The sequence below is a fragment of the Bombina bombina genome, chromosome 8 (assembly GCF_027579735.1).
Source record: "Bombina bombina isolate aBomBom1 chromosome 8, aBomBom1.pri, whole genome shotgun sequence".
Taxonomy (NCBI): Eukaryota; Metazoa; Chordata; class Amphibia; order Anura; family Bombinatoridae; genus Bombina; species Bombina bombina.
In genome coordinates, this window is record NC_069506.1 from 174,396,187 (window position 1) to 174,414,249 (window position 18,063).

Here is an 18,063-nt window from a genome sequence, read left to right on the forward strand (position 1 = left end):
TTCGCAGGCCAGATTGGACAATTGTAACAACAAATGCCAGCCTTCTAGGTTGGGGTGCAGTCTGGAACTCCCTGAAGGCTCAGGGATTGTGGACTCAGGAGGAGTCTCTCCTTCTAATAAATATTCTGGAACTAAGAGCGATATTCAAGGCTCTTCAGGCTTGGCCTCAGTTAACAACTCTGAGGTACATCAGATTTCAGTCGGACAACATCACGACTGTAGCTTACATCAACCATCAAGGGGGAACAAGAAGTTCCCTAGAGATGTTAGAAGTTTCAAAAATAATTCGCTGGGCAGAGATTCACTCTTGCCACCTATCAGCTATCCATATCCCAGGTGTAGAGCACTGGGAGGTGGATTTTCTAAGTCGTCAGACTTTTCATCCGGGAGAGTGGGAACTCCATCCGGAGGTATTTGCACAACTGATTCATCGTTGGGGCAAACCAGAACTGGATCTCATGGCGTCTCGCCAGAACACCAAGCTTCCGTGTTACGGATCCAGGTCCAGGGATCCCAAGGCGACACTGATAGATGCTCTAGCAGCGCCCTGGTCTTTCAACCTGGCTTATGTGTTTCCACCGTTTCCTCTGCTCCCTCGACTGATTGCCAAGATCAAGCAGGAGAGAGCATCAGTGATTCTGATAGCACCTGCGTGGCCACGCAGGACCTGGTATGCAGATCTAGTGGACATGTCATCCTTTCCACCATGGTCTCTGCCTCTGAGACAGGACCTTCTACTTCAGGGTCCTTCCAACCATCCAAATCTAATTTCTCTGCGGCTGACTGCCTAGAGATTGAACGCTTGATTTTATCAAAGCGTGGCTTCTCCGAGTCAGTTATTGATACCTTAATACGGGCACGAAAGCCTGTCACCAGGAAAATTTACCATAAGGTATGGCGTAGATATCTTTATTGGTGTGAATCCAAGGGTTACTCATGGAGTAAGGTCAGGATTCCTAGGATATTATCTTTTCTCCAAGAAGGTTTGGAAAAAGGATTGTCAGCTAGTTAAGCGTCTGGCAGTTCCAGACGTTCAGGCATTTTGTCAGGCTTTAGTTAGAATCAAGCCTGTGTTTAAACCGGTTGCTCCACCATGGAGCTTAAACTTGGTTCTTAAGGTTCTTCAAGAAGTTCTGTTTGAACCTCTTCATTCCATAGATATCAAACTTTTATCTTGGAAAGTCCTTTTTTTGGTAGCTATTTCCTTGGCTCGTAGAGTCTCCGAGTTATCTGCCTTACAATGTGATTCTCCTTATCTGATTTTTCATACGGATAAGGTAGTCCTGCGAACCAAATCTGGGTTTTTACCTAAGGTGGTATCTAACAAGAATATCAATCAAGAGATTGTTGTTCCATCTTTGTGTTACACAATCTGGACGTGGTCCGTGCTTTAAAGTTTTTACTTACAAGCTACTAAAGATTTTCGTCAAACATCTGCTTGGTTTGTTGTCTACTCTGGACAGAGGAGAGATCAAAAGGCTTCGGCAACCTCTCCTTCTTTTTGGCTAAGAAGCTTAATCCGCTTAGCCTATGAGACTGCTGGACAGCAGCCTCCTGAAAGGATTACAGCTCATTCCACTAGAGCTGTGGCTTCCACTTGGGCCTTTAAAAATGAGGCTTCTTTTGAACAGATTTGCAAGGCGGCAACTTGGTCTTCGCTTCATACTTTTTCAAAATTTTGCAAATTTGATACTTTTGCTTCTTCGGAGGCTATATTTGGGAGAAAGGTTTTACAGGCAGTGTTTCCTTCCATTTAAGTTCCTGCCTTGTCCCTCCCTTCATCCGTGTACTTTAGCTTTGGTATTGGTATCCCACAAGTAATGGATGATCCGTGGACTGGATACACCTTACAAGAGAAAACACAATTTATGCTTACCTGATAAATTTATTTCTCTAGTGGTGTATCCAGTCCACGGCCCGCCCTGTCATTTTAAGGCAGGTAATTTTTAAATTTAAACTACAGTAACCACTGCACCCTATGGTTCCTCCTTTCTCGGCTTGTTTTCGGTCGAATGACTGGCTATGACAGTTAGGGGAGGAGCTATATTACAGCTCTGCTGTGGGTGTCCTCTTGCAACTTCCTGTTGGGAATGAGAATATCCCACAAGTAATGGATGATCCGTGGACTGGATACACCACAAGAGAAATAAGTTTATCAGGTAAGCATAAATTGTGTTTTTTATATTTTAACTTTTTGAATCACCAGCTCTTACTGAGCATGTGCAAGAATAAGCATGTATGCATTTGTGAATGACTGATTGCTGTCACACGGTATGTGTATGCATTTGTGATTGGCTGATGGCTGTCACATGGTACTTGTAAAATTGTCAGAAAAAAAATCTACTACTTATTTTTAGTTCAGACTAAGTGCTATTGCATTGTCTTGTTATCTTGCATTTGTTGATTATGCAAATCTACTGTGTTGACTGGTCCTTTAACCTTGCATATGGAATAGTGTGTGATGCTGCTACCATCAGACCCACAACCTCCATGCCCTGAGCCACTGAAGGCTTGGATAGGTACTCTATAATCTGCTTGCTGGACTTTAGCTTGAGCTTGCATTGATCCATCAAAAACAGTTGGAAACCAAGTCTATTATCGCTCCCAGAAATGACAACTATGTGCAAGAAGTCAACAAACTCTTTACAACCTCGACCTTAGAGCTATGACTGTGAAGAAAACAGAGTAGTTTACCTCTAAAGGTAAAGAGAAGAGCACCCAGAACTTTAGTAAAATCCTGGGAGCTGTAGCAAGACCAAATGGAAGAGCTACAAACTGATAATGGCTGTCCAGGAAGGCAACATGAAGAAATCAATGATGTTCTTTGTGGATAGGAATGTACAGGTAAGCATCCTTTAAGTCTATAGTTGCCATGAACTAACCATGAAAAACCAAGAGGAAGATACATTTTATAGTTTCCATCTTGAAGGATGGAACCCTCAAGAACTTGCTTAAGGTTTCCAGAATAGGTCTGAACATTCCTTTCTTCTTTGGGACTATAACAAGAGAGAAATAGAATCTCCTCCCACGTTCTGACACAGGAACAATCACTCCCATGTTTACCAGAACATGAACACACTGAAGGAATGCCATCCACATCTCTGGTATCTTTGATACGTGAGACAGAAGAACGTGTCCAAAACCCTATCTTGTACCCCTTATAAACTATTCTCATCTACCCAGGGGGTCCTGAACAGACTGAGACCATGCCTTCTGATAAAGCCATAACCTGCCAACGATCAGCAACGAGTCTGGTTTGGGGACCGCACCTTCATGCAGATTTGGTATTGGAAGGTGGCTTTTTGTTTTGCTTTTCCTTATTCCAGACTAGATGGGGTTTCCAGGTAGATTTGGAGGTGTCTAGTTTCTGAGAGGAAAAACAGAATTTATGCTTACCTGATAAATTACTTTCTCCAACGGTGTGTCCGGTCCACGGCGTCATCCTTACTTGTGGGAATATCTCTTCCCCAACAGGAAATGGCAAAGAGTCCCAGCAAAGCTGGCCATATAGTCCCTCCTAGGCTCCGCCCACCCCAGTCATTCGACCGACGGACAGGAGGAAATATATAGGAGAAACCATATGGTACCGTGGTGACTGTAGTTAGAGAAAATAATTCATCAGACCTGATTAAAAAACCAGGGCGGGCCGTGGACCGGACACACCGTTGGAGAAAGTAATTTATCAGGTAAGCATAAATTCTGTTTTCTCCAACATTGGTGTGTCCGGTCCACGGCGTCATCCTTACTTGTGGGAACCAATACCAAAGCTTTAGGACACGGATGAAGGGAGGGAACAAATCAGGTTACCTAAACGGAAGGCACCACGGCTTGCAAAACCTTTCTCCCAAAAATAGCCTCCGAAGAAGCAAAAGTATCAAATTTGTAAAATTTGGCAAAAGTGTGCAGTGAAGACCAAGTTGCTGCCTTACATATCTGGTCAACAGAAGCCTCGTTCTTGAAGGCCCATGTGGAAGCCACAGCCCTAGTGGAGTGAGCTGTGATTCTTTCAGGAGGCTGCCGTCCGGCAGTCTCATAAGCCAATCGGATGATGCTTTTAAGCCAAAAGGAAAGAGAGGTAGAAGTCGCTTTTTGACCTCTCCTTTTACCAGAATAGACAACAAACAAAAAAGATGTTTGTCTGAAATCTTTTGTAGCCTCTAAATAGAATTTTAGAGCATGGACTACGTCCAAATTGTGTAACAAACGTTCCTTCTTTGAAACTGGATTCGGACATAAAGAAGGTACAACTATCTCCTGGTTAATATTTTTGTTAGAAACAACCTTTGGAAGAAAACCAGGCTTAGTACGCAAAACCACCTTATCTGCATGGAACACCAGATAGGGCGGAGAACACTGCAGAGCAGATAACTCTGAAACTCTACTAGCAGAAGAAATAGCAACCAAAAACAAAACTTTCCAAGATAGTAACTTAATATCTATGGAATGTAAAGGTTCAAACGGAACCCCTTGAAGAACTGAAAGAACTAGATTTAGACTCCAGGGAAGAGTCAAAGGTCTGTAAACAGGCTTGATCCTAACCAGAGCCTGAACAAATGCTTGAACATCTGGCACAGCTGCCAGTCTTTTGTGTAGTAAGACAGATAAAGCAGAGATCTGTCCCTTTAGAGAACTTGCAGATAATCCTTTCTCCAAACCTTCTTGTAGAAAGGAGAGAATCTTAGGAATTTTTATCTTATTCCATGGGAATCCTTTGGATTCACACCAACAGATATATCTTTTCCATATTTTATGGTAAATCTTTCTAGTTACCGGTTTTCTGGCCTGAACCAGAGTATCTATCACAGAATCTGAAAACCCACGCTTCGATAGAATCAAGCGTTCAATCTCCAAGCCATCAGCTGGAGGGAGACCAGATTTGGATGTTCGAATGGACCCTGAACAAGAAGGTCCTGTCTCAAAGGTAGCTTCCATGGTGGAACCGATGACATATTCACCAGGTCTGCATACCAAGTCCTGCGTGGCCACGCAGGAGCTATCAAGATCACCGAGGCCCTCTCCTGATTGATCCTGGCTACCAGCCTGGGAATGAGAGGAAACGGTGGAAATACATAAGCTAGGTTGAAGGCCCAAGGTGCTACTAGTGCATCTACTAGAGTCGCCTTGGGATCCCTGGATCTGGACCCGTAGCAAGGAACCTTGAAGTTCTGACGAGACGCCATCAGATCCATGTCTGGAATGCCCCATAATTGAGTTATTTGGGCAAAGATCTCCGGGTGGAGTTCCCACTCCCCCGGATGGAATGTCTGACGACTCAGATAATCCGTCTCCCAGTTTTCCACACCTGGGATGTGGATCGCAGACAGGTGGCAGGAGTGATCCTCTGCCCATTGAATTATTTTGGTCACTTCTTTCATCGCCAGGGAACTCCTTGTTCCCCCCTGATGATTGATATACGCAACGGTCGTCATGTTGTCTGATTGGAATCTTATGAATCTGGCCTTTGCTAGTTGAGGCCAAGCCCTGAGAGCATTGAATATCGCTCTCAGTTCCAGAATGTTTATCGGGAGAAGAGACTCTTCCCGAGACCATAGACCCTGAGCTTTCAGGGATTCCCAGACCGCGCCCCAGCCCACTAGACTGGCGTCGGTCGTGACAATGACCCACTCTGGTCTGCGGAAGCTCATTCCCTGGGATAGATGGTCCAGGGTCAGCCACCAACGGAGTGAATCTCTGGTCTTCTGATCTACTTGAATCATTGGAGACAAGTCTGTATAGTCCCCATTCCACTGTTTGAGCATGCACAGTTGTAATGGTCTTAGATGAATTTGTGCAAAAGGAACTATGTCCATTGCTGCAACCATCAACCCTACTACTTCCATGCACTGCGCTATGGAAGGACGTGGAACAGAATGAAGAACTTGACAAGTGTTTAGAAGTTTTGACTTTCTGACCTCTGTCAGAAAAATCCTCATTTCTAAGGAATCTATTATTGTTCCCAAGAAGGGAACTCTTGTTGACGGAGACAGAGAACTTTTTTCTATGTTCACCTTCCATCCGTGTGATCTGAGAAAGGCCAGAACAATGTCTGTATGAGCCTTTGCTTTTGACAGGGACGACGCTTGTATTAGAATGTCGTCCAAGTAAGGTACTACTGCAATGCCCCTCGGTCTTAGAACCGCTAGAAGGGACCCTAGTACCTTTGTGAAAATCCTTGGAGCAGTGGCTAACCCGAATGGGAGGGCCACAAACTGGTAATGTTTGTCCAGAAAGGCGAACCTTAGGAACTGATGATGTTCTTTGTGGATAGAAATATGTAGGTACGCATCCTTTAGATCCACGGTAGTCATAAATTGACCTTCCTGGATAGTGGGTAGAATCGTTCGAATGGTTTGCATCTTGAATGATGGTACCCTGAGAAATTTGTTTAGGATCTTCAAATCCAAAATTGGTCTGAAAGTTCCCTCTTTTTTGGGAACTACGAACAGATTTGAATAAAATCCCATTCCTTGTTCCTTTATTGGAACTTGGTGTATCACTCCCATCTTTAACAGGTCTTCTACACAATGTAAGAACGCCTGTCTCTTTATTTGGTTTGAGGATAAGTGAGACATGTGGAACCTTCCCCTTGGGGGTAGTTCCCTGAATTCCAGGAGATAACCCTGAGAAACTATTTCTAGCGCCCAGGGATCCTGAACATCTCTTGCCCAAGCCTGAGCAAAGAGAGAGAGTCTGCCCCCTACTAGATCCGGTCCCGGATCGGGGGCTACTCCTTCATGCTGTTTTGTTAGCAGCAGCAGGCTTCTTGGCCTGCTTACCCTTGTTCCAGCCTTGCATCGGTTTCCAGGCTGGTTTGGGTTGTGAGGCATTACCCTCTTGCTTAGAGGATGCAGAATTAGAGGCCGGTCCGTTCCTGAAATTGCAAAAGGAACGAAAATTAGACTTTTTCTTGGCCTTGAAAGGCCTATCTTGTGGAAGGGCGTGGCCCTTTCCCCCAGTGATGTCTGAAATAATCTCTTTCAATTCTGGTCCAAATCGAGTTTTACCTTTGAAAGGGATGTTAAGCAATTTTGTCTTGGATGACACATCCGCTGACCAAGACTTTAGCCAAATCGCTCTGCGCGCCACGATTGCAAACCCTGAATTTTTCGCCGCTAATCTAGCTAATTGCAAAGCGGCATCTAAAATAAAAGAGTTAGCCAACTTAAGTGCGTGAACTCTGTCCATAACCTCCTCATATGGAGTCTCTCTACTAAGCGAGTTTTCTAGTTCCTCGAACCAGAACCACGCTGCTGTAGTGACAGGAACAATGCACGAAATGGGTTGTAGAAGGTAACCTTGCTGTACAAAAATATTTTTAAGCAAACCCTCCAATTTTTTTATCCATAGGATATTTGAAAGCACAACTATCCTCGATAGGAATAGTAGTGCGTTTGTTTAGAGTAGAAACTGCCCCCTCGACCTTAGGGACTGTCTGCCATAAGTCCTTTCTGGGGTCGACCATAGGAAATCATTTCTTAAATATAGGGGGGGAACAAAAGGTATGCCGGGCTTTTCCCACTCCTTATTCACTATGTCCGCCACCCGCTTGGGTATAGGAAAAGCGTCGGGGTGCACCGGAACCTCTAGGAACTTGTCCATCTTGCATAATTTCTCTGGAATGACCAAGTTGTCACAATCATCCAGAGTAGATAACACCTCCTTAAGCAGTGCGCGGAGATGTTCTAATTTAAATTTAAATGTCACAACATCAGGTTCAGCTTGTTGAGAAATTTTTCCTGAATCTGAAATTTCCCCATCTGACAAAACCTCCCTCATGGCCATTTCAGATTGGTGTGAGGGTATGACAGAACAATTATCATCAGCGCCCTCCTGCTCTTCAGTGTTTAAAACAGAGCAATCGCGCTTTCTCTGATATGTAGGCATTTTGGATAAAATATTTGCTATGCAGTTATCCATTACAGCCGTTAATTGTTGCATGGTAATAAGCATTGGCGCGCTAGATGTACTAGGGGCCTCCTGCGTGGGCAAAACTGGTGTAGACACAGTAGGAGATGATGTAGTATCATGTTTACTCCCCTCATCTGAGGAATCATCTTGGGCAATTTCATTATCTGTGGCAGTACTGTCCTTACTTTGTTTGGACGCTATGGCACAATTATCACACAAATTTAAATGGGGAGACACATTGGCTTTCATACATATAGAACATAGCTTATCCGAAGGCACAGACATGTTAAACAGGCTTAAACTTGTCAATAAAGCACAAAAAACGTTTTAAAACAAAACCGTTACTGTCTCTTTAAATTTTAAACAGAAAACACTTTATTACTGAATATGTGAAAAAGTATGAAGGAATTGTTCAAAAATTACCAAAATTTCACCACAGTGTCTTAAAGCATTAAGAGTATTGCACACCAAATTTCAGAGCTTTAACCCTTAAAATAACTGAACCGGAGCCGTTTACAAATTTAACCCCTATACAGTCCCAGCTATAGCCTTTGCTGAGACCTAACCAAGCCCAGAGGGGAATACGATACCAAGTGACGCCTTCTAGAAACTTTTCCAGCAAATTTTCAGATCCTCACACATGCATCTGCATGTCCTGCTCTCAAAAAACAACTGCGCAGTAATGGCGCGAAAATGAGGCTCAGCCTACAACTAGGAAGGCCCCCTGACTGGAGAAGGTGTCTAACATAGTGCCTGCCGTTTAATAAACGTTCCCCAAGTTTATAAATGTGAATTATCAGCATAAACATGAATAAAATGCCCAAATAAAGCAATCGATTTAGCCCATAAAAGTGTCTACCAGTTTTATAGCCCATATTAAGCCTTTTATTCTGTTTGTTTGACTAAGAAAATGGCTTACCGGTCCCCATGAGGGGAAATGACAGCCTTCCAGCATTACATGGTCTTGTTAGAAATATGGCTAGTCATACCTTAAGCAGAAAAGTCTGCTAACTGTTTCCCCCAACTGAAGTTACTTCATCTCAACAGTCCTATGTGGAAACAGCAATCGATTTTAGTTACTGTCTGCTAAAATCATCTTCCTCTCACAAACAGAAATCTTCATCCTTTTCTGTTTCAGAGTAAATAGTACATACCAGCACTATTTTAAAATAACAAACACTTGATAGAAGAATAAAAAACTACATTTAAACACCAAAAAAACTCTTAACCATCTCCGTGGAGATGTTGCCTGTGCAACGGCAAAGAGAATGACTGGGGTGGGCGGAGCCTAGGAGGGACTATATGGCCAGCTTTGCTGGGACTCTTTGCCATTTCCTGTTGGGGAAGAGATATTCCCACAAGTAAGGATGACGCCGTGGACCGGACACACCAATGTTGGAGAAATTGTATCTGATTTGTGGATTGGTGAAAAGAGCAAAACGGATTGCTGGATGAGGCAAATAAAATGCTGGGAGGGTCAGGTTATCCCTTAGTGTAGAGTGAATTTGTCTCCTCCTGGTGGCCAGGTGATGAATTCCCAACAGTAATGAATCATAGACTCTCACCACCATAATAAATAAATATTCCATATATCAGTTGTTTTATCTCCCTTAGCAGAAGAGATTAGATAAGGGACACTTAGGTTTCAACATGGTGGTGACCAATACTACATTTATACACTGATTTCTTTCATTTTTCAATTTATATTTGTTTTAGAATATATCTGCAGACCATTCTTAGGCTAATATTTGCTTTGAATACATCACTATATATAACATTTATTTGCCGCTTATTGTCCCTTGGAAACATTTTAACACAAAATGAACGCACAACATTTCATTGGAAAAACAGAATTTATGTTTACCTGATAAATTACTTTCTCCAACGGTGTGTCCGGTCCACGGCGTCATCCTTACTTGTGGGATATTCTCTTCCCCAACAGGAAATGGCAAAGAGCCCAGCAAAGCTGGTCACATGATCCCTCCTAGGCTCCGCCTACCCCAGTCATTCGACCGACGTTAAGGAGGAATATTTGCATAGGAGAAACCATATGTTACCGTGGTGACTGTAGTTAAAGAAAATAAATTATCAGACCTGATTAAAAAAACCAGGGCGGGCCGTGGACCGGACACACCGTTGGAGAAAGTAATTTATCAGGTAAACATAAATTCTGTTTTCTCCAACATAGGTGTGTCCGGTCCACGGCGTCATCCTTACTTGTGGGAACCAATACCAAAGCTTTAGGACACGGATGAAGGGAGGGAGCAAATCAGGTCACCTAAATGGAAGGCACCACGGCTTGCAAAACCTTTCTCCCAAAAATAGCCTCAGAAGAAGCAAAAGTATCAAATTTGTAAAATTTAGAAAAAGTGTGCAGTGAAGACCAAGTCGCTGCCTTACATATCTGATCAACAGAAGCCTCGTTCTTGAAGGCCCATGTGGAAGCCACAGCCCTAGTGGAGTGAGCTGTGATTCTTTCAGGAGGCTGCCGTCCGGCAGTCTCATAAGCCAATCGGATAATGCTTTTAATCCAGAAGGAGAGAGAGGTAGAAGTTGCTTTTTGACCTCTCCGTTTACCAGAATAAACAACAAACAAAGACAAAGTTTGTCTGAAATCCTTAGTAGCTGCTAAGTAAAATTTGAGAGCACGAACTACATCCAAGTTGTGCAACAAACGTTCCTTCTTTGAAACTGGATTAGGACACAAAGAAGGCACAACTATCTCCTGGTTAATGTTTTTGTTAGAAACAACTTTTGGAAGAAAACCAGGTTTAGTACGCAAAACCACCTTATCTGCATGGAACACCAGATAAGGAGAAGAACACTGCAGAGCAGATAATTCTGAAACTCTTCTAGCAGAAGAAATTGCAACCAAAAACAAAACTTTCCAAGATAATAACTTAATATCAACGGAATGTAAGGGTTCAAACGGAACCCCCTGAAGAACTGAAAGAACTAGGTTGAGACTCCAAGGAGGAGTCAAAATTTTGTAAACAGGCTTGATTCTAACCAGAGCCTGAACAAAGGCTAGAACATCTGGCACAGCTGCCAGCTTTTTGTGAAGTAACACAGACAAGGCAGAAATCTGTCCCGTCAAGGAACTTACAGATAATCCTTTTTCCAATCCTTCTCGAAGGAAGGATAGACTCTTAGGAATCTTAACCTTGTCCCAAGGGAATCCTGCAGATTCACACCAACAGATATACCAAATTATGTGGTAATTTTTCTGGTTACAGGCTTTCAGGCCTGAACAAGAGTATTAATAACAGAATCTGAGAACCCTCGCTTTGATAAGATCAAGCGTTCAATCTCCAAGCAGTCAGCTGGAGTGGGTCGAACGGACCTAGAACAAGAAGGTCTCGTCTCAAAGGTAGCTTCCATGGTGGAGCCGATGACATATTCACCAGATCTGCATACCAAGTCCTGCGTGGCCACGCAGGAGCTATCAAAATCACCGACGCCCTCTCCTGATTGATCCTGGCTACCAGCCTGGGGATGAGAGGAAACGGCGGGAACACATAAGCTAGTTTGAAGGTCCAAGGTGCTACTAGTGCATCCACTAGAGCCGCCTTGGGATCCCTGGATCTGTACCCGTAGTAAGGAACTCTGAAGTTCTGACGAGAGGCCATCAGATCCATGTCTGGAATGCCCCACGGTTGAGTGACTTGGGCAAAGATTTCCGGATGGAGTTCCCACTCCCCCGGATGCAATGTCTGACGACTCAGAAAATCCGCTTCCCAATTTTCCACTCCTGGGATGTGGATAGCAGACAGGTGGCAGGAGTGAGACTCCGCCCATAGAATGATTTTGGTCACTTCTTCCATCGCTAGGGAACTCCTTGTTCCCCCCTGATGGTTGATGTATGAACTTGGCCCTCGCTAGCTGAGGCCAAGCTTTGAGAGCATTGAATATCGCTCTCAGTTCCAGAATATTTATCGGTAGAAGAGATTCTACCCGAGACCAAAGACCCTGAGCTTTCAGGGATCCCCAGACCGCGCCCCAGCCCATCAGACTGGCGTCGGTCGTGACAATGACCCACTCTGGTCTGCGGAAGGTCATCCCTTGTGACAGGTTGTCCAGGGACAGCCACCAACGGAATGAGTCTCTGGTCCTCTGATTTACTTGTATCTTCGGAGACAAGTCTGAATAGTCCCCATTCCACTGACTGAGCATGAACAGTTGTAATGGTCTTAGATGAATGCGCACAAAAGGAACTATGTCCATTGCCGCTACCATCAAACCTATCACTTCCATGCACTGCGCTATGGAAGGAAGAGGAACGGAATGAAGTATCCGACAAGAGTCTAGGAGTTTTGTTTTTCTGGCTTCTGTCAGAAAAATCCTCATTTCTAAGGAGTCTATTATAGTTCCCAAGAAGGGAACCCTCGTTGACGGAGATAGAGAACTCTTTTCCACGTTCACTTTCCATCCGTGAGATCTGAGAAAGGCCAGGACAATGTCCGTGTGAGCCTTTACTTGAGGAAGGGACGACGCTCGAATCAGAATGTCGTCCAAGTAAGGTACTACAGCAATGCCCCTTGGTCTTAGCACCGCCAGAAGGGACCCCAGTACCTATGAGAAAATCCTAGGAGCAGTGGCTAATCCGAAAGAAAACGCCACGAACTGGAAATGCTTGTCCAGGAATGCAAACCTTAGGAACCGATGATGTTCCTTGTGGATAGGAATATGTAGATACGCATCCTTGAAATCCACCTTGGTCATGAATTGACCTTCCTGGATGGAAGGAAGAAGTGTTCGAATGGTTTCCATCTTGAACGATGGAACCTTGAGAAACTTGTTCAAGATCTTGAGATCTAAGATTGGTCTGAACGTTCCCTCTTTTTTGGGAACTATGAACAGATTGGAGTAGAACCCCATCCCTTGTTCTCCTAATGGAACAGGATGAATCACTCCCATTTTTAGCAGGTCTTCTACCCAATGTAAGAATGCCTGTCTTCTTATGTGGTCTGAAGACAACTGAGACCTGTGGAACCTCCCCCTTGGAGGAAGCCCCTTGAACTCCAGAGAATAACCTTGGGAGACTATTTCTAGCGCCCAAGGATCCAGAACATCTCTTGCCCCAGCCTGAGCGAAGAGAGAGAGTCTGCCCCCCACCAGATCCGGTCCCGGATCGGGGGCCCGCATTTCATGCTGTCTTGGGAGCAGTGGCAGGTTTCCTGGCCTGCTTTCCTTTGTTCCAGCCTTGCATAGGTCTCCAGGCTGGATTGGCTTGAGAAGTATTACCTTCCTGCTTAGAGGACGTAGCCCTTGGGGCTGATCCGTTTCTGCGAAAGGGACGAAACTTAGGTTTATTTTTGGTCTTGAAAAGACCTATCCTGAGGAAGGGCGTGGCCCTTGCCCCCAGTGATATCAGAGATAATCTCTTTCAAGTCAGGGCCAAAGAGTGTTTTCCCCTTGAAAGGAATGTCAAGCAATTTGTTCTTGGAAGACGCATCCGCTGCCCAAGATTTTAACCAAAGCGCTCTGCGCCACAATAGCAAACCCAGAATTTTTTCGCCGCTAACCTAGCCAATTGCAAGGTGGCGTCTAGGGTGAAAGAATTAGCCAATTTAAGAGCACGAATTCTGTCCATAATCTCCTCATAAGAAGAAGAATTACTAATAATCGCCTTTCCTAGCTCATCAAACTAGAAACACGCGGCTGCAGTGACAGGGACAATGCATGCAATTGGTTGTAGAAGGGAACCTTGCTGAACAAACATCTTTAGCAGACCTTCTAATTTTTTATCCATAGGATCTTGGAAAGCACAACTATCTTCTATGGGTATAGTGGCGCGCTTGTGTAGAGTAGAAACCGCCCCCTCGACCTTGGGGACTGTCTGCCATCAGTCCTTTCTGGGGTCGACTATAGGAAAACAATTTTATAAATATGGGGGGAGGTACTAAAGGTATACCGGGCCTGTCCCATTCTTTACTAACAATGTACGCCACCCGCTTGGATATAGGAAAAGCTTCGGGGGGCCCCGGGGCCTCTAAGAACTTTTCCATTTTACATAGTGGTTCTGGAATGACCAGATAATCACAATCATCCAAATTGGATAACACCTCCTTAAGCAGAGCGCGGAGATGTTCCAACTTAAATTTAAAAGTAATCACATCAGGTTCAGCTTGTTGAGAAATGTTTCCTGAATCTGAAATTTCTCCCTCAGACAAAACCTCCCTGGCCCCCTCAGACTGGTGTAGGGGCCCTTCAGAAACCATATCATCAGCGTTCTCATGCTCTACAGAATTTTCTAAAACAGAGCAGTCGCGCTTTCGCTGATAAGTGGGCATATTGGCTAAAATGTTTTTGATAGAATTATCCATTACAGCCGTTAAATGTTGCATAGTAAGGAGTATTGGCGCACTAGATGTACTAGGGGCCTCCTGTATGGGCAAGACTGGTGTAGACGAAGGAGGGGATGATGCAGTACCATGCTTACTCCCCTCACTTGAGGAATCATCTTGGGCATCATTTTTACTAAATTTTTTTATGACATAAAATACATATAGTTAAATGAGAAGGAACCTTGGTTTCCCCACAGTCAGAACACAATCTATCTGGTAGTTCAGACATGTTAAACAGGCATAAACTTGATAACAAAGCACAAAAAACGTTTTAAAATAAAACCGTTACTGTCACTTTAAATTTTAAACTAAACACACTTTATTACTGCAATTGCGAAAAAGTATGAAGGAATTGTTCAAAATTCACCAAAATTTCACCACAGTGTCTTAAAGCCTTAAAAGTATTGCACACCAAATTTGGAAGCTTTAACCCTTAAAATAACGGAACCGGAGCCGTTTTTATATTTAACCCCTTTACAGTCCCTGGAATCTGCTTTGCTGAGACCCAACCAAGCCCAAAGGGGAATACGATACCAAATGATGCCTTCAGAAAGACTTTTCTATGTATCAGAGCTCCACACACATGCAGCTGCATGCCATGCTGTCCTCAAAAACAAGTGCGCCATACCGGCGCGAAAATGAGGCTCTGACTATGATTAGGGAAAGCCCCTAAAGAATAAGGTGTCAAAAACAGTGCCTGCCGATATAATCATATCAAAATACCCAGAATAAATGATTCCTCAAGGCTAAATATGTGTTAATAATGAATCGATTTAGCCCAGAAAAAGTCTACAGTCTTAATAAGCCCTTGTGAAGCCCTTATTTACTATCTTAATAAACATGGCTTACCGGATCCCATAGGGAAAATGACAGCTTCCAGCATTACATCGTCTTGTTAGAATGTGTCATACCTCAAGCAGTAAGAGACTGCACACTGTTCCCCCAACTGAAGTTAATTGCTCTCAACAGTCCTGTGTGGAACAGCCATGGATTTTAGTTACGGTGCTAAAATCATTTTCCTCATACAAACAGAAATCTTCATCTCTTTTCTGTTTCTGAGTAAATAGTACATACCAGCACTATTTTAAAATAACAAACTCTTGATTGAATAATAAAAACTACAGTTAAACACTAAAAAACTCTAAGCCATCTCCGTGGAGATGTTGCCTGTACAACGGCAAAGAGAATGACTGGGGTAGGCGGAGCCTAGGAGGGATCATGTGACCAGCTTTGCTGGGCTCTTTGCCATTTCCTGTTGGGGAAGAGAATATCCCACAAGTAAGGATGACGCCGTGGACCGGACACACCTATGTTGGAGAAAAAAAGATTTATTAAATCCCATGCAAATACTGTTAATGAAAACATACAAAATTGTATACATATTAAAAACACTGTACAATACTAAGAGTTTGTTACATAAACGCAGGACTATTCATCTTGAACAGCTTATTTGTTTAGCAAACAATTTTTCACGTAACATAAAATGAAACTGTTTTAAGGCAGAATCTAGTGATTGTCATCCCTTTCACTCAATGCATTCAGGGACTGAACTTTCCTGCTGAATTATGGGATATCCCTTCTTGTGAGTTTTGTGCTCATCACAAACATTTGAAACCACAGTAAACTTTAAACAATTTAAAGGAACATGAATAAAAATGCAATGTTTGCATTTGCTATTAATTTCACTATGTCATCAATTATATAAATAGACCTTTCCCTATATTTACCAGTAGTTTGTCTAAGATTAAATATAACCTTTATTACCTCTAGTCTTTATAGAATAATCTATTACAAACACCGCTTACTTCGCTCTTCAGTCATGCTGAAAAAAATATATATCTCAGCTTTGCTACAGCAAACAAACTGCAGAGAAAGCCTAACATGTTTATTTGGCCTTACTAATCTTTGGATCATTGCTTTAAGACAGGGGGAAAAACAACTATGAAAAAGCTGCAAATAAGTACTAAACAAACAGCCTACCCCAACTGGTATTGCACAACTCAATCAACGGCAGTAAATACTACAAATTCTAGAAAAAGACTATCTTTAATACCTAAAATCACCTCTAGAGGTCCCAATTGTTCTGTAGAAACCAGAACAGTAAAAAACAAAACCTGTTGAATATCCCCTTTATTAAATGCATCAGCAGTGCTGAACTTAGCAATAGTATATCACTGGCCATCACACCACCAATGGGTTAAAATACTGAAACTGGTAACCCTTTATAAATCTATCCCTATTACTAACTAGAAAATGACGCAGTCACTCACACTAAAGTGCACCTCTCAGTTGAATTATGAGTGGATACATAAATGAGAATAAAAATACACTTTCTGTTTCTCTATGATCTTCCTAGAACAAGTTGTGGCCAGATATAGAAATAATGAGGTTGAACAGATGGTTTTCATATGTGAGGATTTAGCTATTTTTTGTTGTGTAGGTGCAGAGCAAGTCTCTAGAAATGAACGGGTGACCATCTAGTGGTGCATTTATAGAAGCAGAAAGTAAAAAGAGAGCTTCTTGGCTGTGACCTCATGTCCGATCTCCTGTCCTTGTCCCTTGTGCTGAGTTGGAAGAACCTCCTAGGAATAACGAGCCAGCTTGTTGTAGTTTTGGTCCAGATTTCTACACAGACACATCGATAACGTCATGACAAAGAGCTGTAAAAGGGAAGACAGTGAATAAAATGCAACTCTCTGCTAAAAGACCACATCATGTAAACAGTACATTACAAAGAATATACTTGTATTGGTCAAAGTGCATTAGCAAGAATTTACTCTTAAAGGGTCATTACAGTAATAAACTTACATGTTCCCATTCATTATGTGATTCTATCACTAGCGACACTGCAAATCTGTACGATCGCCGCCGTACACTGAATAGTGAATTTAAGGTACGCGTTTAAATATGGCGTCCCTTGCATTCCTATTGCCTGATTTGAACTGTTTAACTTAGGGCAATGCCCTACAAAAGGCCCTTTTAAGGGCTATTGGTAGTTTAGTATTAGAAAAGGGGGTGTTTTTATTTGCGTTGTGGGGGTTTGGCGGATTAGGGGTTAATAGATTTATAAGGATTATCGCGTTGTGTGGGTTTGGCAGATTAGGGGTTAACAGTTTTATTAGGTTTATTGCGTTGTTGGTTAATGGCAGATTAGGGGTTAATAGTTTTATGAGGTTTATTGCGTTGTGGGTTAATGGCGTAATAGGGGTTAACAGTTTTATTAGGTTTATTGTGATGTGGGTTAATGGTCGATTAGGGGTTAATAAATTTATTAGGTTTATTGTGATGTGGGTTAATGGCGGATTAGAGGTTAAAACATTTATTAGGTTAATTACGATGTGGGTTAATGGCGGATTAGGGGTTAATATACTTTATCAGTTATTGCAGTGAGGGATTGCGGTTGATAGTTTTATGAGGTTTATTGCGTTGTGGGTTAATGGCGTAATAGGGGTTAACAGTTTTATTAGGTTTATTGTGATGTGGGTTAATGGTCGATTAGGGGTTAATACATTTATTAGGTTTATTGTGATGTGGGTTAATGGCGGATTAGAGGTTAAAACATTTATTAGGTTAATTACGATGTGGGTTAATGGCGGATTAGGGGTTAATATACTTTATCAGTTATTGCAGTGAGGGATTGCGGTTGACAGGTAGATAGATATCGCGCATGCTTTCAATTTATATTTTCAGGGAGTTACGATGCTCACATTTTCAGCGTAAGGCTTGCTGCGTCTGCCTATGTGTGGCGAGGTAAAAAATGGAGTAAAATGTATCCATTTTCGCCGCCTAAGTCCTTGCGCTGAATATG

The 18,063-nt window shown here is 42.8% G+C and overlaps 1 protein-coding gene across 4 annotated transcripts in view; it reads right to left on the reverse strand.

Moving 5' to 3' along the window:
• Window positions 1–15,573: 15,573 nt before the first annotated feature.
• LOC128638636 (CD82 antigen) overlaps window positions 15,574–18,063 on the reverse strand; it is a 256,779-nt gene continuing 254,289 nt past the window's right edge. For all 4 annotated transcript variants that reach the window (XM_053690712.1, XM_053690714.1, XM_053690715.1 and 1 more), the window contains one exon: window positions 15,574–16,915. In XM_053690712.1, the coding sequence (XP_053546687.1) occupies window positions 16,838–16,915 (78 nt within the window). In that variant the 3' untranslated portion in view covers window positions 15,574–16,837. The remainder of the gene's footprint in view (window positions 16,916–18,063) is intronic.